Raw genomic sequence first — 23,307 nt, 5'->3', positions numbered from 1 at the left:
CATAAAAAAAAGAAGAAGAAGCCTGCCGCGGCTCACATTTCATGAAACTTAGATGCAACAAGCTCTCATCCTGAACGACCACGAAGATGTTTAACCCTCCTGTTGTCTTCATTTACAGACACCAAAAAATATTGTTTCCTTTTCTGAAAAACATCTAAAAATTCAGCAAAAAAATTCCCCAAATTTCTGAAAATTTCCAAAACCTTTTGGAAGAAAATTCCTCAAAAGTTTCCCTTAAAAGTTTTATTTAAAAAAAAAAAAAATAATAATAATTTGGCAAGAAAATTCTTGTAAATATTTTCAAAAAATTTGTAAAAATCTTCCAAAAAAACCTAAAAATATCTAAAGTGATTCCATATATATCAGTAAAACTTCTATTTTCTTTAAGAACATTCACATAAAAATATTTTTTTGTGAATGTTCTTAAGAAACATTTTTAACATTCCTTTTTTTCCACCAAAAAATGTTCAAAGATTTCCCCAAAATGTTGAAAATGTGGACATCAGAAGTTTGACTGTGAAAATATATTTTTTTCCACATTTTCGAACTTTAAAATGGGTCAATTTTGACCTGCAGGACGACACGAGAGTTAAGAGGCAACAACAGCAACACAAGAGCTTTGTCAACGTAAAACAACAGCAGCACCTTTAACCTTGTCTGAGATGAAAACACAGGGCAGAATCACACAGTTCAAAATGGAGAATAAAATATAAACTACTTCAATATTCATGGCTGTGAAGTTCAAACACGACAGCCTGTGAATGTTAATATTTTGCGACTCACCCTCCATTCACCCCGACAAACTGCAGGTTCTTCTTGGTGCCATTGGAGTCAGGTCGGCCGTCCTTCTTCTTCATGATGGATTTCAGGGTGCTCTGGCTGCACGGCTGCCCTGAAAGAGACAAAAATAAACATGAGAATATCACAGGGAGAGTAAGATTAAACTGTAGTTGGTCACGAAGTTCCAGTATTACAGTTTTTCTCAATTGATAAGACTGTTCCTGAAAAATAGCACACATTTCCCAACACACTGCACACTTGTGTCAAAAGTGCACTTTATTGTCGAAATCTGAACTTTGTTTTCAAAATTAAGACACATGAAGCAAAACTAGGACACTGCACTGCTAAATACAAAACATTCTTCTCTCACTGTGTTTTCACATGAAGTGTAAAAAAAGATAGTCCTCAAAGATGACTACTTCAACACAAATGCATCCTATAAATGACTCAGAGGGGAAAATTGCAGTGCCTGACTGTACATTACAGAATAAAAATGGCAAATGGTCTGTATTTATATAGCGCTTTACTATACCTGCAATGATACCCAAAGCGCTTTACATTATACATCACATTCACCCATTCACACACACATTCACACACTGATGGTGGAAGCTGCCATGCTAGGCGCTAACCACGACCCATCAGGAGCAGTTAGGGGTTTGGTGTCTTGCTCAGGGACACCTGGACGTGAGCTCTCCAGGCCAGGATCAAACCAGCAACCCTCCAGTTACAAGACGACAACTCTACCCACTGAGCCATGCTGCCCCCATAATAATACTATAAATAATACTAGACAAGAAATACAGCACTGTATTGTACACAGTACAGTCTGCAGATATTTACACCACGTCTGCATCAATTCTTTCAGCCTGGTCAGACCTCAGGACCTCATCAACATCACAAACTATGTTTTCTCTGGAAAGAAAGACCTAATGTGTCTGATCCATCCCTGACATGCATCAACAGAAACATCACCACATGCCAAGACCACTGATTGATAGAGATTTTCCTGAATGTATGGCTGCTGCTCATAGACCTTCCACCTCCATGTAGAGAAGAATTCTTCTATAGGATTCAGAAAGGGAGAATATGGAGACAGAAAAACCACAGTAACTTGAGGTTCATATTGAACTATTCCTGAATCAATAGTCCTCTATGAAAACTAACATTGTCCCAGATGTATTCATGTGTATCATCAGAATCCAACTGAAAAACTCTCTGGAACAAATGCACTCAAAACACAGAAAAAGTCAGTCATGTAGACTTTCTTTTTTTTTTTTTTTACCAGCACTTGTGAAGCAGAATTATGCATTAGATTTTTTACAGTATTCTCAGAACATTGCTGATTGCTTGTATTGTTCCAGTATAGACATGTCACTGAAGTGACAAACAACATTTACATACTTGTAAAGTAAACCACAGTAAACCTGAAACCATTTACTTTATGCACCATCTTTACCATCTGCTGACGTTAACAACAGATTACATTCTGAACAGCTAATTCTGCTTCCCAGCAGGTTTTATTGTGTGCAGTTCATTGGTAAAAGTGTTTTCAGTTTTGACCTGTTGTGTCTTAATTGTGACAGCAGTGATGGAACAGTGTCCCAGTTCTGCTTCCTAGTGTTCACTTGTTGAAAAATGTGTGCTATGAGTGAAAAAGTGTGTTCAAATGAGCAAAAAACCTGTTCAGTCTTTTGCAAAAAGAGTGCAAGAGTTGTGGAAACTGTGTGCAAACCATGAATAGTGTCCAAAATGTGGACAGCAGAGTCCTGTTTTTGAGAAATGTGTGCAGTCAGTTGGTGGCTGTGTGCAGTGAATGGAATTTAGTGTCTTATCAATTGAGAAAAACTGTAAAGTAAAAGTGACATTTATCTGCAGTTTATGCATCGTGAGAATAAAACCGCCTTAATAAAAGTCAATTGCTTCTGTAAATTTCTTAACGATGACAGCAGCTGCTTTTCAGATGGTTAAAGAGTGAGTTTCTGGGTGTTTTTCGTCGCATTTTTACCAAGTAGGGCTTAATTTTTCACTGCAATATAAACTCCTCCCCTCTATAGAAACGACGACTAGAAGCAGAGAGAACAAAAACATTAACAAAAATTAAAAACACCTGGAATCAAGAGTTTTCCAAGTGCCCTAAATTGCTACAAATACTGAGGGGAAAATGATGTTTTGACACACTAAAGGTGTTTTATCACTGATATTTTAATTAGTTAATTTTAGTCATCTACTCCACATACACACAGCCTGCAGCTCAGCTGAAAAATACCTACATTTTTGTTGTTCAGAACTGCTTTTAACATAAAATACTAATTTATTTTTATGTGTTTTGTGACTTGTTTTATGATGTTGCTCTGTTTTAATGTTTTCTGATTTTATAATGGAACTCTGTAAAGTATCTTTAAGTATTTTGAAAAGCGCTATACAAATAAAATGTATTATTATTATTATTATTATTATTATTATGTGATTGTTGGTCACAGCTGAGCCACTAATGGCTTCACAGTTGACCTGAGAAGTGCAGAATTTTTTGTTTTTTACAGAATCTTATTAGAATGTGCAGCTTATTTTTGTCATTTTTTAAAAAATGAGACATGAAGAATAAAATGATTTTGATGAAACATCATGATTTTAAACTTAGCCTTGGGTACATTTTCTGACAGAACGGCATGTCAAAGTGGAAAATCCTACGATAGCTTCTGCTTCTACAGTAACTTTCACTGATAAAGGGTGCAATTTTGGAAATTTTTATAAAATAACATGCTTTTTGGGGGTTCGCATGGTTGAAACGCAAAGTGACAAGAAGGAAGGAGGATAAGTTGTACGGTTTCTTGCCTTTTCCTGCATTTCATTAAAATTCTCCTCATACAGCCTCTCCTGCATCATTATCACACAAACAACCCAACAAACGAGCCCTATCAGTTCATTACAAACAGCTGATAACGCCTCAGTGGGCCACTAAAGATCTCCGACATGATCAAGAGCTTTGGCGGAGAGGAAAGTAGCCATTAATTGTCCGTCTCATCTGTCAGCGAGGAGCTGGAAGTCGCCCCAAAGCCTGAAGTATCTCAGTCATTTTAAGTACAGGCCTGGAAAACCAAAATACCAGCAGAGAGCCAGAAACACTGAGCACATGTGCCAGGACTTGCCCTGATGGAGGGGCCTGTTTACTGCTGCAGGGGACAACAGTGTGTGTTCATGCAGCGACATGTAGCTGCTGCTGCACGTGTTGACGCTGAAGCAGCAGCGCTCAGTAGCAACACAGTCATTCAGCCTGTTTCCTGTGTTTTCACAGGTGGGAGTGATGATGATGATGATGATGCCTGGTTTACAAATGGAACTCCACGTGAGGTTATATACCTTTTGGAAGCCAAACTGGCTCCTGAAAGAAGAATATCTCTGTACAAATATATCAGTTTTCTATTGAGAAGCTTCTTTTATCCACCAAATCGCAGCTTAAACGTGTGATCAGATAACCATCACTGCCTCGGCGCAGAAACATGAGATTTACATACTACAGTCAAGGCATGTTTTCACTGTTCTGGCTCTGCTCTTTGCACATTGGATATGAATATAACAATGTTTTTTGGAACATATTAATGCTCATTAAAGTGTTTTTTGACAGTCATTGCACATTATGGATGATGCAAACACCTTGTGAACATTTAACTGATCGTCTGACTCCTTTTCATCCACTGTCTTCACCTCCAGACAGCGTACAGCATGATCAATACTAGCTGACAGCAAAGAATAATTACTAATTGTCCATTTTAAAACAATTCCTGAAGATTTCTCTCTACATTTCTCTTGTCGGTGAGCGACGTTTTGTTTGTTTATGGTTCTTCTACATTTATTTGCAGTTGGTAAACTCGTTTTATTGTCTTGTTTATTACAGTAGTCACATTTTCGTTCCAATTGCTTCAAATTTTGCCTGACAACTCCTTGGAAACATGCCTTATGAGACTAGGAGGGTAGAGTTTAGCAATCATACAGGGTAAAGTGAAGGCCACAGATGCTAAAAATAAAAGACGAAACAGACATTCTGCATCCGACTGATCCCAAAAGGCCTCTAATGTGAGTAAAAGCTTTTAATTAAACATGCCCCTGAAGTTTCTATTTTTTACTGTTATTTTATCTGATTGTTATTATTATTAAAAGCTGAGGATGGCTGCAGTAAAAGTCTGGCAGAGCATCTCCAGGGACGGTTGTAGACGATGTTTTCACAGTTACTAAACTACAGAACGATAATAATACATTATAATTGTTAGTGCCTTTCTTGACACCCAAGGTCACTTTACAGGAAAAACAACAGAACAGATAAAAACCATACAAAAAGATTAAAAAAAACGTACATAACGATATAATGACTTTATCTCAAGTAAAGTCATCATAACCAAGAATACGATGACTTTACTTGAGCTTAGTTTTAGTTTTTGCCCTCTAAGATTAGTGGACTGTGCAACAACAGCTACAGTTTGAACAGTGCTAGGCTCATTTGGGGTAAAAAACCATCAAATTAAAGTAGAAATTCAGAACTTAAACCTCAGAGTTGAAGCACAAACAACAGACACATGTCACCGTCACAGTACTTCATGACTGCAGTGCATTTATTACAAACTTTACTTTTGGTTGGCTGATACTTCGAAAAAAGCAGCTCTGAAATAAATTAGAGAAAAGACGAAAAGCAAAGGACTGAAGGGCTGAAGCAAGAAACAAATTTGGATGTAAAACTATATATGTTGTATTATTTTAAACCCAAAATGCAGCTGACCTACAGCTCCTTCTGTCAGATCTTTAATAGTCATCCAGCTCTTCAAGTGTTTGTTTTTCCACTCTGCTGTAAAAGGCATGATAGTGGTGTTGTGACTGCGGTGGTACCGTGGAGCGCCGTCGACATCTGCAGGTCCATTCGGCTCTTCTGCTCGGCTGCACTGATCTGCTGCTGTGTGTTTGCAGGTTTGTCTGCTGCCGTCAGGCCCAAAGAGGTCCTCTCCATCTGGGACCACTCTGTCCGGACAGACTGGAGCTGCTGGCTGCTCTCTAAAGGAGGAATGGTAGAAATGCACAGGTAAGTAAGCCTGAATGCTAGTATTACTGTGGAGAAATAATGAGAACCCTGAGGAATTTATGGTCTGTTAAAAGCTTTGAAAACCCATTTTCTTATTTAGGTTATGACTGTGATTGATGGGGTTTAACATGAACACAAAAATTGGATATTTTATATCAAAGATTTCTGTATTTATTGGGATTTGCCTTTTTATTTCTAACTGATTTTTCACATATTTGCACATAAATCTGATGACAGTTTATTCAGACACATACTGAAGCAGGGTAGCTAATGATGATAATGATTTTCTTGTTTAAAATATGCCTTTGATTGTTGCTTAATTTATCATGACTATATAAGAAAAAGCAGCACTTAGATGCACCAAACTTTCCAGTTTAATTCCTGCTTGTATTCTGAAGGTTTTGCTCAGAGGTTTCTACATACATCATTCATCCCTAAAACTGAGGCAAAAACATGTATTTTCTTCCATCCATGATTTATGGAGTTTTAGAAAGAGATATTCAAAATCCTCTCAGTAAAAACCTTTGACTTGAACATGTCAACAGAAGGAAACAACAAATTTGAAGCTGACTTTATCCAATTTTTCGATATGTATTCTCGAAATTAATATAAATTAGGGTGGATTTAGAAAAAATGATGCCTCATTTTGCAGATTCAAAGTAAAATTTCCTGAAAAATTGTAATGCAAACATCATATTTATTGGATATAATCAGCTGGGGAAGTTACATTTATGGACATTTTCCTGCTGTAAGTACATGTACACAGACATTAAACTACCATCGTTACTGTTACAGAGACGTTTTTATATCCTAACCGTGTCCAACACTGTGAAATACACTGAATATAGTTGCTTAAACAGGAACTAAGTGTGGTTAGTGATTCCAAAAAAGGCCAGAAACTGACCAGAAACCAGCTCACACGCAGCACAGACAATCAGCCTGCATTCTTCTGGCCGCCGGCATGAATGCATGTTATGTAACTCAGAAGGAGCCATGAATCAGCATCAACGGCGAGGTGTTGGCGAAGGCAGGGCGGCCCGGCAAAAACAACAAGCGGCCGATCGGTGCGACGTTACTGGCTCCCGAAAAGAAATGAGCTCATTGTTGGTTCATATCCAAAGCCCCCGGCGCATTTTTCAGGGTCAGAGATAACTTTGGCCTGTCTGATCCTATCAGGGTTCTCTTCAGAGCGTGTGTGAACGCTCCGACCACAACCCCAACAATCTGCACAGGGTCCTCTACAGGACAAATCACCAGCCTTTACTCCTGAGCTGCCTCTTACATCAGCTGGTATTGCATTAAAAAGAAGTAGAAAGGAGCCATCTAAACCCATGACAAGACTGATATAATGAATTTAAATGTATTTTGGAGACCTTTTAACCCTCTGAACCTTTCAACACCCCAGTTTCTTTAACAAAATCATCAAAAATTCCATCATTTATCAGAACTAGAAGCTTTAAAACTAATCTAATCATGTATGACTACAGTTAGATCAGAAAAATGAACTAAATCTGGGCTTAAAATCATTATATTCCATCAAAATCACTTTATTCTACATGTCTGGTTTAAAAAAAGTGCCAATATCCAACATCTTGTGTAAAAAACTAAAAATTCTTTGCTTCTCGATGCAACCGAGAAGCCACGTAGCTGTGATCAACAGAGACCATTTGGCTGAACAGGAGACAAGTTTGGAGAGAAATTAGAGATACTGAGAGCAAAATAAAACATAAATGATCCATAAAATAAATGCAGCATGGTTGCAAAATGATTCACAGAGAACCAAGTTGTAGAAAGATGCATTCATTGTGGGTAATTATCTGAATTATTTGCAAAAGTCGTCAAGAATGCAGAGCTTGTAGACACTAAAAATGTAGTAAAAATATTTATAGTATGTAGAGTGTTTCCTGTTTTAGTAACACAAAAATGCTGTGCATGCTGATTCTTTATTTGTCCTTTTTAATGATTTGAGGCATTAGAAGAGCCTCGTTTAAAATTCTCTGTGCTTCTAGTCATGGTTGTGTTGTTTCCATAGAGGAGCAAAACTTTATACTGCAGTGACAAAATGAGCCCACAGCTGGTTAAAATGTGACAAGCACAAAAAATGCTTACAACCTTTAAAAAAAAAAAAATCAATACAGAATGATTCCATTAAGTCTAGACTTAAAGTTCATTCTTTCAAACTCAACTTTAAAGCAAACAAAGACAGAAAAAAAGGAAAATTGATCACTGACGACTGAGAAAGGGCACATAAGCACGATAAAAAGCTCCAGAATAGCTAATAAATGGGCCTCATGATGAGATTGTTTGGATGATTTTTAACTTATAGTTCAACTTAAAACATTCTAGAGCTAAGATAATCAAACATTTGGGAAAACGAAAACGGTTTCAGTTCTTTTTAAGCAAAAACAGTGAAAAAAAATGCCCCAAACTCTCTAGCTGCAGGAGTTTTACTGTGATAATTGACCTTTATGCTTTCTAATCACTTCTTTTAAAGGAATATATTTCTTATTGCTGCCGGTCAGACAGTTTGAAGACTAGTTTTTTGTACTTTTCTTGCTCCAAACAGCTAATTGTTCCTCATTAGTTGCAGCCCTAAATTACTTCTCTGTAATGAGTCCAGCATATTAAACCAGTTTAATCTATTGAGTAATAAACCGCAGGAGAGAAAAGGAACATAAATCAGCCTCAGCGCTCTCTTCAGGGCCCCTACAGGCACTAAATACATGACAGCCTGCTTGCCAGCTTTTTTTTTTTTTTTTGCTTGAGCAACACATTGTGTATTGTGTGTGTGTCTCTGTGCATCTCCAGTTGTGTGTCCTTGCAACTATGCTTTGATTGCAGGGACTGACTCCAAGCCAATCATCACAACAACCATGTATGTTATGTAAACGCTTGTGGAGGAAGAGGAATGTTGTTGTTGTGGACATGCTGTGCATCGTCTCACCTTTGCTGGAGGCCACGGCGTCGGACTGCAGCTTCAGGATGTCCTCAGAGCTGCCGTACTTCATGACGGAGTTGATGGATGACAGCGTGCTGACCAGCTGACTGTTGATGGAGCCGAACTGGGACTGAGGCTGACCGAACGCTTCTGCTAACTCGCTGTAGTTCTCCGCCAGCAGCATCTGTTGCTCCTGCAGCAGCTTCTGGACCCTCTCGATGTAATGGTCCAGCCCCACGCCGTCCTGCAGCGATGCAGCCTCGGTCTTCACCTCCACCGTCTCCTTGCTGCTGTTCGTCACAGATTCAGTGAGCTGGGAGGGTCCACACGCTATGTTTCTTGTTTTTAAACCCACCAAGAAGTTCTCGTGGATGTTAACTGGTCCCACCCCACATTCTTTGGTTTTGGTTGAGCTCGACTTGCTGAGGAATGACTCCACGTCTGTGCTCGTTCCAACAGCGACTGAACGCGTCTTAGGCGTCGAGTGAACGTCTTTAACGAGTCCCTCCCCAGCAGCGACCGTCCTGGTTTCAGGAGCAGCCGTGTTGGTGTGTTTATCACAGGTAGTTAACGCCATGTCAGTGAATGAGTCAGTCACAGCAGCTGTTTTAGTGTTAGTCGACTTGCTTGCCACGTCTGTCTCAGTGTTGGTCTGCTGAGTTGCTGATTCAGGAGCAGCCATGACTCCAGAGTCCACTTTACTGACAACATCTGGGTCGGTTCCTCGTGACACCAGCATCTTCACAGGACTGACGATCACATCCACTGAACAATCTCCACAGCCCACTGACCTCGACTCTTTGCTCAGCTCTGTCATGGGTTTGCAGAGGGCCAGACTGTCCACTGATTCCTCTGTGTTCACTCCCACCTCACAGACACTCAGCTCCACTCCGACCTGCTGGTTGCTCGTCTCCACCCGCCTCCCGACACACTGGTCATTTACCTCCACACGTTCACGCACCACCCACCGGTCCATGGGGACCTCTGGTCCTGTGGCGACGCTCTGCACACTGGGCTGACAGGACACTCCGACAGTGTGGGTCTGCAGAGTTGGATCTGTGCTGACATGGCTGAACTCCAGATGGTCACCCACCCCCTGACTCCGCATCTGGACTTTGGCCTCCACGCAGGCGTTGTACATTTCTGGCCTGACCATCAAACCTTTGTCTGCTTTTTTCTTGTTTGAGCCACCAGCTGCTTGGAGCTCCAGTTTCAGCTTTCCCATCTCCATCTGATGAGTAGTTTCTTTCAGCTGCACCTCCAGGCGGTAGATCTTCTCTTTCAGGGCTTCGATGGTCTGCTGCTGGAGCTCGATCTCTCTCTCAGCTTCACTGGTCATGCCCAGCATGGCCTCGGTCACGCCGACTGCAGCGCTCCGCAGCTCCAGCCGCTCCGTTGCTACTCCTGCATCCTGGAAACAAAGTTCTTTTTGTGGCTTCCTCTGACTGACAGGAAGGCTGTTCATATTTTCATCAGTAACGACACCAACAGACTTGTGGTGGGCTTGGTTCTGAACAAGGTTGTGAGGCTGAGTTTCAGTAACGTTGTTGTCCTCCGTCGTCTTCTCCAGAGCTTGAACCTCAGCAGCCAGACGTCTGAACTCCTCCAGCCGCTGAGCGTTCTGCTCCTGGGCCTCAGGCTCCATGATGTGAAGTTCTGTTTCCTTTTGGATCGGGCCGGGGTTCTCCATTTGGTCAGCGCTGCCTACACTGTAGGAGCGCTTGCGAAAGCCACCAGGACCTTGACTTTTGGACTGAGCAGCCATTTGTCTTTTCTCCTCCTGCAGAACAGCAATCTTAACCTGTAAGATAGGAATGGTCTTCACCTGCTCCTCCAGCTCTTTGAGCCTCTTCAGGGCCACAACCATCTGCTCCCGGATCTGCTGCAGGTGCAGAGGGCTGACGTTGGTCACCGGGGTGGCCATGCCGGAGCTCATGGGGCTGTGGCGGATGGAGCTGTCCATGGATGCTGGGTAGTAGGGGTTGTACTCTCCATTAGGGAGATGCCCGTTGATGGGCAGAGACTGATAGGTGCTGGGTGAGATCTGGCTCGGGGCCATGGAGCCCGAGTGCGAGGACAGCGAGCTGCTGGAGCCCATCCCACCGAAGCTGGCGAGGCGGCGGCGGGGCATCGGAGTCTCGCTGAGCGGCTGCACGAGCAGACGCTCCTGTTCAAGCCGACGGCGGGTCTCCATCAGGGTCTTCTCCACCTGGGGGTTGTGGCGAGGGGCGAACCTGGGCGAGGGCGGAGGAAGCAGCTGTTTCTGCTTGGTGATGCTGGAGTAGGGGGCTTCAGAGGACGCCCTGGAGAGGGTGGGGGTCAGCGGAGAGGCGACGTGGGGCCTGGAGGTGAAGAAGACGGGGGACTGCTTGTCGTCGCTGTTGGAGGAGGACAGGGAGTCTGTGGAGGCCCATTCAGCCTGAGCGCTGACCCCGCCAGTGCTGCCCCGAGGCACCGCCACGGGTTTGGTCACTTTAGGCTTCCTCTGGATACTCAGCTTCTTAATGGTGTTGCCCCTCTCAATGTCATCAACATATTTGAGGAAATCCAGGTCTAACTGATAACCGTAAGGAGTCTCAACATAGTAGGGGGCCACCGAGTCCTTCTCGTCTTCTGTGCTTGGGCATCTTTGTCCTCTTTCTGAAAGAGACGCCACAAGAACATAATGTTAGGATCACTTTGTACAGACCAGAAAATGCATTACATGACATTTTTCCCCAAAAATGTGACATAAAGAAGAGACATATTTCTTGAGGTAAAGGTTAGTTCTGACCTTCCTGAAATATTAAATGTTCCTCAGTCACTGACAGTCATCATAATTCAACAGTACAAGTGCAAACATGCCTCAGATTTCTCACCTCTCTGCTGGAAAAGTGTGAGTGATAATCATTTTGGCATGGGATGCCTTAAGTCAGCTCAAAACCATGTGAGATCCAACTACTGACGCCAATAAAAAACACAAAGTGGCACAGAGAGCTTCAAAATTAAAAACAAATGTTGGGTATTGTTGTGGAATTCAGCCTGGTGTGGTGAGTGGAAACCAGAATGAGAGACTGTGACAGATAAACAGCCTGTTGTTTACAAAGCATGGATAAGAGAAGACCCACAGGGCTCAGGAAGACAGAAACACTCAGGGTCAATATTTTCTAGTCCAAAATCCATCCCAGTGTCAACATTTCAGCTCTTACAGGCAAAAATATGCCACAAACTATCACATCTTGAGCACAGGAATAAAAGGCGAGCTGCAGGTCAATCAAAGCTGCTTAAATCAAAGTCCAAACTCCACACGTTGTGCTGAGAATGCCCTCTGTCAGATTTGCGTCTGCAGCCAGGCCGTTAGGAGACGCCTCTGCATTCACACCGTTGGCTAAATACAGCGTCTTGTTCTTGGTATGCCTGGAACTCTCCCCGACTAAAGCAAACACAGGCTGGAAATAAACAGCCCCGCTCTTCCTTTGCAGCCCGCCCAGCTCCGGCAAACTTCTCCCGTCAATCCTTTCCATTCAGCTAAAACAGAGGAGGGAATTACAAGACTAAGCCTGCTGCTAAAACCTCACCGCCTCGTTGTTGGAGCTTCACTCACCTCAGAGCTGCAGCATTTCTACTGTTCCTTCTGCACTCGTCTCTCTGCAGGCTGATTTAGAAGACAAGCTGCTGAGATCTGAGCTACAGAGCTGCTGTTTCTCTTCACTCTTTCTCAATCCTCTCTCCATAAGGGGGGGAAAAATAAAGTTCCACTATTGGTGTAAACTAAGCAGCAGCACTGCTCTGGCGCACTATTGGACGGCTGCTTCCTCCAATCCTGTGAGGCTCTGAGCCGGGCGCTTCCCTACCCAAATACGAGTCCAGTTCTTCAGCAGAGGGGAGGTGAACGCACCACAATAACAGTCTGTTCTCCAGACAAATAGCTCAACTCGTGTACATGTCAAACTTTTACACTCTGGTTTACACTCTGATCCAGTCTGCAGCTTTCCAGAAACCACCATTAATCACAACTGCTTTATGTGGGATTACAACTCTTGACGAGGCTCACCTTTATTTCTAACAAGTAATCTTGAATTTTAGAGTCTATACAATGTCTAAAAACAGTTGGAAATACTCAATTACAAGTTCCCAGGGCATAAACAGATGCTTAAAACAGCTTTGTTTGTTATTTTAATTCAGTTGACAATAATATATTTCAAAATAAGTATAAAAAGCAGGAAATCTGTCTCAGTTCAAAAGCTAAATCCAACCTATTTTGGGCATTTTTGCTTGAAAAATTACTAAATTGATCACTCAATCATCAAAATAGCAGAAAATATTGATATTTTTGTGTCAATCTAATAATTTCACCTCCAGTAATTTAATCCTCGCTAAATTATGAGTGAATGATGATTCTTGTTAAATAAACAAATAAAGAGATGTTTCAAACTGCTTATTTTATTATGATTCAGTTTACAATAATATAATTCAAAATAAATATAAAAAGCAGCAAATCTGTCACAGTTCAAAAGTTAAATCCAACCTATTTTTTTGGCATTTTTGCTTGAAAAATGACTAAACCTATCACTCAGTCATCAAAGAGGCAGAAAATATCAATATTTTATGTCAATAAGATAATAACTTCACATCCAATAATTAAAACTCGACTAAATTATGAGTTTAAAGTCTTGGTAAATAAACAAATAAGTCAATCGGCAGATAATCAATAAAGCTAAATATGAAATGTATCCCACTGGCATTTGTTATTGTATTTGTTGAAAGTGTCTTTACATCCTGACAATAATCAATAAATGTGTTTTAAATGAGAGTGTTTGGAGAAGGAAGTGGGCGGATTTTATTTGGTTGCATGCTTTCAAAGCGAAGTCTATTCTTGCTGGCTTCCATAATCCTACACTCCAACTTTATTTAATCATTAATTAATTGGTTTTATATGATTATAAGTATATATTTGAATGGTTTTCAACAAGTTGTTGACTATTTAGGTAAATTTTAAGGAAAAAATGATGACACTTTTTCTTGTAAAAGGTGAAAATGTTCTGTTTTTCTTTGTCAAACATGATGGTAAATTGAAAATCTTTGGGTTTTAGATGGTTTTCCAGACAAAATGAGGAGAAGATACCTCCTCAGCCTTTGGGAAATTATCTTTTGCTGCCAAAATATAAAAAATAATCTGCAGAAAAATATCCTCAGCTGCCGGCCTGAACCAATTACATTACTAATATGAAGTCAGTTTTAACCAGACTGTAGTATTTATTCTTGCTGGTTATTTTGTGCATTAATTAAGTTTATTTCCTTTATTTTTACAAAGTAATACTAAATTTTCACCGTCAAGATAAAGCCATGGCTGTGTTTTCTGCTGCACAGCTCTGAAAAAACCACGTCCTGTTTTTGTTTTGTTTTTGTTTCCTGATGTAAATAAAGTGTGAGGCAGCACAGTCACAGTCTTGTGCTGCCTGCTTTGGAGGATTCCCCTCGTGGCACGAGTTATCGAGCGCTGACCGGCCACGTCTCATCCCCAGAGGAGTGACAGGCGGCCCCGTGGTACCAGCGAGACCCCCGACAGCTGAGCCATGACCTCATCAACACGGGGCAACTGCCGGGGTCACGCTGCAGCGACACCAACGAAGCCCCGGGAGTCGCTGCAGCCATCAGCAGCTGCTACGTTGTCAATGCGACGGGGATTATTACACAACAGGGAGACGCTGATCTGCAGGACTCGGTTTCCTCGACTAAAGAGCAGCTCAGAACAAGGAGGTTGTTATTTGTTGCTGAATGTGAGACGTGATTTTGAGTCATATTTTTACATGATTTCTTCTAAAAGCAGCCCTGCCTAAAGCTGGACTGTTTGCACAACCAAGAAAAGAGGCATTTTTTGTGGATGAAGTGAAACTTTTCCCAAACTGAGCTCCACCAGCATGACTAAGCACTGAGAGTATTTAAGAACTCCAAAAGAGACCTCCACCCACATTAGACTCCCCTCTGGTCAGCGCCAGCAGCATCAAATCATCTAGTTTTCTGCATATCCTCAAGCATTTTCATTAAAGATGTTCTCCTGGTTGTCCCCTGAGCTGCACATTTATTACAGTATCCTGGTAAAAATACCTACAATAGTAGTAGTAGTACTACTAGTACAAGTATTAGTAGTCGTAGGAGTAATAGTAGTGTTAGTAGTAGTAGTAATATCAGTAGTAATAGTAGTAGTAGTAATAGTAATATCAGTAGTAACAGTAGTAGTAGTAGTGGTAGTACTACTAGTACAAGTATTAGTAATAGTAGTAGTAGTAATAGTAGTAGTAATAACAGTAGTAGTAGTTTGCGAGAGACAAGTAATTTTCTGTTTCTGTTTGAATTGTGTCATAAATTACACGTTTGTCATTTTAACCCTCTGAACTACAAATTAGAGGATTAAAAGGCAGGTTATCTGAAAATTTGCCAAATTTACACCACTTATCTGAGCAACAAACTGTAAACACAGGAAAAATTCTCAGATTTTAAACTTTCTGACAGTCCTTGAACTCATCATGGGTGACAGGGTTCCATGGAGAAAAATAACCAAATCTAAGCTAAACATTTTAATTTCTAATCAAAATCACTTCATTCTGCACATCTCATTTAACAGTTCTGCCTAAAAAAACCCCACTTATACCAGATTCTGTAAAAAATAAGTAAAATCCTGCTCTCCTCGGCACAGCAAAGAAGCAGTGAGTAAATAAGCTGTGACTAACAATCATGTAACATTTAAAAATATAAAAATAATCCTTTGGTTTTTCATTTAGAAGATATTGTCATTTTATAATATTCACAAATACATAATTCCACTTGTATTATTAAGCCCAAAAAATTTCCTTAAATATGAAGCTCCTGGTTTGTTGTATGTCCAGTTTGTGTATCTAAATGTTGTTCCAAATATCCTGAGTTAATGTGCAGACTGTATCATACAACCCTATTAAAATAATAATAAAAAAACGAATAAAAATACCTTTTCTGGTCAATAGGAGCTGAAGAATTCTAATTATTTCTCTAAACATTATTTAAAGGCGAAGTCAGCAGCTTAAAAATAACATTCAGAGCTTGGCGTGCTGCAGTTCTCCTCTCAGCTGGGATATTAAAATATTTTGGACCAATTATCTGACATTAGCTGCATGTTCACTCTGACAACTTGTGCTGTTCGAGCTCGGAGGTTAGAACACGTCTTCCACAGGCTGTAACAGGAACCAGTTGTTCTTTAAATCAAGTTTAATTCTTCACACTTCGCTGTGCGGCCAAATTCAGCAACTGATGTGACGGCGGGTCGCACAAGTTTTAGCCATATCCATTTCAACAAACGTCCTTTAAAACATCCAAACCTCATCTGGATGTGTCTAAACTCATTCAAAATGCTGCATTGACTCTCTTATTCAGTAAACTCATGAACTCTCTCCCTGTTTGCTCTATAAATATTGAGCTGAAGGTCAACCAGGGCCTTGATGTTAAATCTCGGAGGGAAAATATACAAGCAGAGCTTTGCTTATTTTACACTGGCTGCTGTGTAAAAGTTTAAATTTAGAGCTGACAAAAGCCTTTTAACATCCACAGCGACCTCAGAGACAGAATAAATTAGACTACTGGTCTAAATGTGTCTGCCAGTTGTTTGTTATCCAACCAGAAGACACGAGTTTCTCTCAGTTTGAAATCACTGATTGATTCAGTCAGTGTTGGTTTAGAAAGATGAACTACTCATTTAATCATGGCTGAATTACCACGCCATGCAGCTAAATAATGCACTTTATACACATATACTACAAAATATACAAGTTATAATGCACTGATAGCCAGCTTAAATCCTTAATTACTCAACTGTAGATGTTTAGATCTCTTTTTTTCTACATGAGATAAGCATTTTTGTAGATCGATGTCATTAATATAAAATAAAAATGTCAGTTTTGACCATCAATTAATTGTTTGGGAAATTTATCAAGAAAACATCCCTAATCTGAGGGATTTTTGCTGCTTTTCATCATTACAATTTGCAAATTTTAGGGTTTAGTTTCAGTTTGGGCTTCAGGAAATTGTGAGGGAACTTTATCTGTGATTTATTACTGACTGTCTGTAACATTACTCAAAAACAGACCAATGGATTTCAATGAAATTTCCAGTGAAGGTCAGAAGTTACACAAGGTCCAAGTGATTAGATTTTGGCAGTGATGCATCTTATAGTCTGGATCCACAGATTAGTTAAAGATTTCTGTATCATTGCCAGATAGCAGCACGGCGTCACTGTAACCATGACAACAAGTGAACACTACATCAGCTGCCTGCTGATGATCACATGATTGTGATCCTACTACAAATCCACCTCTGAGGACTTATCAGGACTTATCTGTCATAAATGATCCAAGGAACAACTGATTAAATTGTGGGGGTGTTTCTGAGTCCCATCAATTCCTGCCACCTGCTACATATTTAGGTCACGTGATCTGGTATCTGTACATAACGTACACATGCATAACACACGCCTGTGATCAGCATAAAGTCATTTTGTTTGTGGGTACATCTATACTAAATGGACACATTCTATGGTGCCGTGATTTCTGCCTTTAATTTGATCAACATTTCATCTGTCGTAAATCATACGACTGAGCAGCCTTGGAGGAGTATTCAAAAACTCTGACTTATTTATTCCATTTTGTGCTTTCACAACCTTTTCAGTATAACTTTCTCGCAGACAGGTGACAAATTACAGAAAAATACCTGAATAAAAGACAGGAGAAGCCTCACAAATACACACACTTTCAAACATCGCCGAATGATTTGATGAGTAGAAGAATATTTTAAATCAGCAGATCTCAGCCGAGTTTGATCCTTATAGGAGGTTTGGAACCAAGAAGTGCGACATTGTACTCGGACTAAACCATCAAAACAGCAAGAAAAGCTGCTCAGGAAGCTTTTAAAACCACCTCCAGTTGTCTGGATGAATCTGCTGAATTGAGCTCGTGGGTATGGTCTAAAACAACAACACTGAGACCCATGTGCACAACTCTGCAAGCCTGAGCCAGGTGAGATATTTACATGCACGTATCTAGCAGCATGCCAGGCAATGAATCGAGATCCACCCTGAATCAGATAAAGAGTCTGACGACACCTGCCAGCGTCTACAAACACAGGAAAGCACTAAAATGTTCAGATGGGATCAAACTGCAGAAGATATCTAAAATATTAAAGAAGATGGGTATCTTCAAGGTTAATTTTTGTGACCTTTTATTATCATGTAAAATCAAATTCAACACTTTGCTCACTACAAAACTAGTCAAAGTAACCACAACTATTCATCGATGTTAGATTTTTGTTTGGCCTTTTTCACAGTGTTTAAAATTTAAACGGTTACTTGACTGTGATGACCTCTCTACCTGTGCACAAGGTGTTCCAGGTTCTGTTATAAAGGAGGAGGGTTATTACCTGCACTAGTTACACTTTTACCCAGTGTGTCCTGCCCTATAAAACCTCCTTTTATTACGGATTCTGGTTCTCCCTCTGAGGCACTGCAACACAACACCGTCCAGTCTACTGACATGCTGATTTATGCACGTTATTATTTGACTGACTCTTTTTTGGGGGCGTAAAAAAATGACATTTCTCATAACAGAGACTCAGATTTTTATGAATGAAAGTGGTTGAAGTTTCAGCACTTGGTTGTAGTTTATTATGTGCATCGCTTTTCTGAATGAATGAGTGTTCATGCTGGTTGTTTGGAGAGACTTTAACGAGTGTGGAAACTAGATGATTTTGAGGTAAGCTGGAGGGAATAATGAGTCTGAGTTGTTTCGAGGAGGAATGTTTGCGTCGTAAAGCTGTCATGACGGTGATTTCGTGGCTCTGTTGGTTCTGTAGCCTGCATGGTTTACAGTAAACTGCTTCTGTTCCGTCTCTGATTAGGCTGAAGACGGAACTTCCTTTGGAAATCGCTAATGGCACCAATTTATTTATTTATTCTTTAAATTTATACAATATCAACAGTAGTTTTTGTACATTACTCACACTCCATACGTTTTACATCATCCCCACTGCTGTTGTAACTCTGAAAATTTCCCTGGTGAGGAATAAATAAATGATATTTTATCTGATTTGACAACTATCCTTTTGGTTATTACTCAAGCAAACATGATAAAACATTCGATGATTCCCCAACTGAGAGAAGTTCTGTACAGCCAAGTCTTACTGCACAGAAAACTGAATATCTTCGCAGTTTTTTTTTTTTACACCATTTTAGGACAAAACAAGACAACTGATGACATGAGTTTGGGCTTTAGAAAATGGCATTTCTTTAAACTGATTTCCAATGTTGTTTGCTGCAGCACTAATAATAATAATAATAATAATAATAATAATAATAATAATAATAATAATAATAACACCTAACATTACAATGTTTGCCGTTATACACAATTTGGTTAAGCAGCAGAGAATGGATGAATTATTGAATAAATTAATAAACTAATTAACTTACTAATCTCAGGTCTATATATGACTTTACATAAGGTCAGAGGTAGATTTTCCAGAAAGTTTTTGCTCAAATCAGTCACATTTTATACCAAACATGACTATCTACAACAGGAAAGACAAAATATATACGTTTTAAAACCTTCTAATCTGAATTCAAAGCTTTAAGACTTTTCAAGAGCTGCAGAAAGCCTAAACAAATATATGTTTCCTTTAAAAACGCACAATGCAGCATTCACACTCTGCTTTTCCCTGAATGCCAAGCATGATGCAAGTGGCTGGGTGGAGGAGACTCCAGTGGCCTGAAACACAAACACACACAACGTTGTGTTTCCATCACTTCAGAGGGAATTCCATTGACTTACATTCATTTCCTGGAGACCTTCCCCCAACTCTACACTCTACTCAACTAAAACTAACCTTAAACCAAGTCTTCACACTAAACTTTAATGCTTTACCTCACTGGGGCTTGGGTTTTGTCTACTAACACATGTAATGTTAGTACACGCAGACACACACGTCCCTTTCTCATACACTCGGCCTGGTATTTCCTGGCTCGGCCTCAGAGCTTAATTACTCCAGAGAGAAGCAGAGCCAGCGTTTGATCAACTCTCACACTGCAGCAGCTCAACACAACAGCAGCAAACACATCCGTCCTCATTCCAGGCCGGGAAACAAAGCGAAGAACAATAATAATAAGAGAACAGGAGCTGGACAGGCCGAGCAGAGCCGATAACTGTGATCCATTAGCCTCTTCTAGAAACTCTCGGGACTGTGCCAGACGCCGCTGCCAAATTCAACAACTTAATGCTGAACACGACGATGCAGACCGGAGGAAATGTTTGGGCTTCCTCTGCAAACAGTGAGGCAGCTTGAAAAACGGTGCCCATCGCAGGCTTTTCTCATAGATGGTCAAGAAAAACAAGCACAGACACTGAGCGCACTGCTATAAATGAGGAGTATGATGAAACAAACTACAAAACAATTAACAGGAAATGTGTTCCTCAGTCAGTGTGGATGTGGGAGTTAATGCAGCGTTTTGGGGATGTTTTGTTGCGGTGGATTTAGTTTCGTCTCCACCATTTTTCCTGAATGCTGGTCCCCCAGCCTCAAATTAGAGGAAACTTCAGTAAGAACCAGACAGTATTGAGGGTTTTTCTGAAAATGCTCGACTTCCCCAGACATACGCAACAAAAAAGAGAACTGCTTTACTGCATTGACACTACAAGTCATACTAGTAGCTCTATAAGGTCGTACTGAGGCAAACTGCTGCCCTGAGCTAAACACTAACATCACACGAAGGTGATCACAATTACAAAGCCAAGACGTTTAGCAGGCGGAATGTTCACTATACGTATTCGTCCTTTGTTAGCAAGTTAACATTTAGTTTTGCAGGTGTTTAGGCAACAAACAAATTATTCTTTGTACTGTTTGATCGGGCAGCTAGATACTCAGGCATCCAGGCTGTGGTAATAAGTGCTCAGTAGATTCTTGGAGATGTTTCACCTTCATCCAAGAAGCGTCTTTAGTTCTATAAGACTGATGAGGAGCCCCAAGTATTTACTATCATCACTCATGGAGAAGCGTTCATGCTGCTGAAACTGTCTGAGGAAGGATCTCAGAACTGTGCTGTAAGCACCTGATAAGTGGTGTCATATAACTTTATACTTGTACACATTAAAAAGATGAGACATTACGTCATGATTAAGCTTTAGAGGTGTTGGTAGGTGGACTTTATCACCTTAAAGTGAGTCGCAATAGATTTTAGTTCTTTTGCTATGAGCTAACTGGAAGTTTTACTGCAAATATCCATACAAGATCAAGATTCTGGCATTTTTTTCATTGGCAATTTCCAGTGTAGAGGCTACATCCACACTAATATGTTTTCATTCTTACAATGCATAGCTTCTGCTACATTTACACCTGGAATTCACACAACTCTGCTGTTTAAAGACTTTTTGGAACTGCTGCTTACCAGAACAGATTTAGTCTGAAAGGCAGAAATGGACACTTTTGGAAAAAAGATGACACAGACATGTGTTTGCCTCCTGATTGGATTTTATCAGTCATCATGTGTCATCCTCTGATTCATCACGCCTCAATCATGAGCCTATTTTCCAGAACAAATCACAGTCATCAGCCTAAATAATTAATTACAACCGTTACTGACCTTGTTCTCTTTTCAAGCGACTGCCATGCAGGTAAATTCTGCATTTCTTCAGCCTACATGCACAGGAGGAAATCTAATATTCAAGCAAATTTGAAAGGCCGTGTGATGAGTAATATGGAGATTACTTCTGCAAAGACGCTCATCTAGATGGATTTTTTTTGTTTTAAAATAAAAACATCAGTGTGGACGTAGCCATAGTGTGTATAAACACCAACAGCAAAAATGTCGTTTATAATTCACGTTAATTCTCAAATGTATGGATAAAAATGGGAACTTCCTGCATCCTGCTTTTGTTCACACTGTTCACTGTCAACCACTTTACTATTCTGGCTTAATGTAGAAGCACATTTCAGATACCAGCAATTAATGCACAGTGGAACACAGTCACACTTCACAAATCCACACTGTTGTGTAAAGACAGTAAGAGTCCGGAGCAGTCAGGACCAGCGAGCGAAAAACAATTATCCTGTTTAGTTTACAAAGACGCAGCGTCCAGCCCCTTTGGCACACATCATTATAACAACCTCATAGCTCTTACACAAACACTCGCACACAAAGGGAAAGTGACTGAATGGTACCACGGGGGTGTTTTAAGTGGCAGCTGGGTCCATTACTGCTGCAGACACCAAACCACTTCAGTGGGTTCAAATGGGCTGCAGGGGGTCGACTCATTGGAACACGGACCTCTGGACTTTCTAGCTACAAACTGGAGGCATTCAAGCAAACATTACTGTTATAATTTGCTATTATTTTGTCAAAATGTCAGCTTTATGAAGGATATTTCCTCACTGATTCTGCTCAGAACACAGTTTTTAAACTCAAAGTTCTGAAGCTCACATTCAATAAATATTTGTGGAATAGTATTTTAAGATTGTGGGATCAGTCCTGCAGCTGAATGTAGAGAATAATAGACATCAGCTGAGGTTTTATTAGAAAAACGTGCTTGATGCTCCATTGCTCAATGCACTGAGGCTCCTATAATCCCACACTGGGCAGTAATTTCATCTGAGAGAAGCCTCACTGCACAAACTGGCTCAAATTTATAAAAGACATCATTATGATTATGTGTAGATTCTAAAACTACCAACTACCTGCTTGGGAATTAGCTGAGCTAGCATGTATTACAAACCACATGAGTAAAATAATCCCACTGGACACATTTCAAGCAGTATAGGGTGTTTAAAATTACATTTGTTGTGGACAAAATGCTTACATATATTCTTTTTAGCTGTTATTTTGCACTTGAAAGTTGATTATTTCCACTTCCAGCAGTTAAGGACCACCTTTGTCAGTCATATTTGTGTCCATCTGAGGAATCTAAGTCCACTATTTTCTCTCTTTTAGCTCCAGTTTTGGTCTCTACCAGCTCCTGAGAGAAAATATTTGGCTCTTTAGCAGCTAAAGAGCTGCACTGTGTTCACCAGATAGTAATTTACTGTTTGTACCTTCTGTTTTGTGCAGAGCAGGTAGTGTTACTGTGGGTTTTTGGTGAAAACAGCTGCAGTAAGGTTGAACCAAAACAGTAAAATTAGACCAAACAGCTGATCATGGCAACTGCAGGTTATTATTTCCATGGTCAAAACTTCTGAAAATGTGATTCTGATGCACAAAAATAATTTTTAAGAGTTTAATAAATGTCAAGAGAAGGACTTCAAATGTGTCTTTCAAAACCTGTGTATTAGAAACTATCTTTACTGCAATGTTTAACATTTGTGAAGATGTCCTGCTATATTTTGTCATTACTAAGCTTTTTTCTCTCTAAAAATCTAATTATTATTATCTTAACTTACACTGATTATATCTGAATCACTACTTTGTTAAAATAGACAGCAAACATGTTAACTTGTCATTGCAGACACAAAAAGCTTTTCAATGACAGAAATAAGGCTG

At 40.1% G+C, this 23,307-nt stretch overlaps 1 protein-coding gene across 5 annotated transcripts in view; it reads right to left on the bottom strand.

Moving 5' to 3' along the window:
• kank1a (KN motif and ankyrin repeat domains 1a) overlaps nucleotides 1–23,307 on the bottom strand; it is an 82,659-nt gene that overhangs the window by 10,307 nt on the left and 49,045 nt on the right. For 4 of the 5 annotated variants that reach the window (XM_055011363.1, XM_055011365.1, XM_055011364.1 and 1 more), the window contains exons 3-5: nucleotides 8,793–11,426; nucleotides 5,659–5,820; nucleotides 784–892 (exon numbers count right to left, since the gene is read on the bottom strand). In XM_055011363.1, the coding sequence (XP_054867338.1) occupies nucleotides 784–892; nucleotides 5,659–5,820; nucleotides 8,793–11,426 (2,905 nt within the window). The remainder of the gene's footprint in view (nucleotides 1–783; nucleotides 893–5,658; nucleotides 5,821–8,792; nucleotides 11,427–23,307) is intronic. The other variant, XM_055011368.1, reaches the window with a different exon arrangement.

The sequence above is a fragment of the Amphiprion ocellaris genome, chromosome 6 (assembly GCF_022539595.1).
Source record: "Amphiprion ocellaris isolate individual 3 ecotype Okinawa chromosome 6, ASM2253959v1, whole genome shotgun sequence".
Taxonomy (NCBI): Eukaryota; Metazoa; Chordata; class Actinopteri; family Pomacentridae; genus Amphiprion; species Amphiprion ocellaris.
The sequence above is the reverse complement of the archived record's forward strand: the minus strand, read 5'-3'. Positions and strand labels throughout refer to the sequence as shown.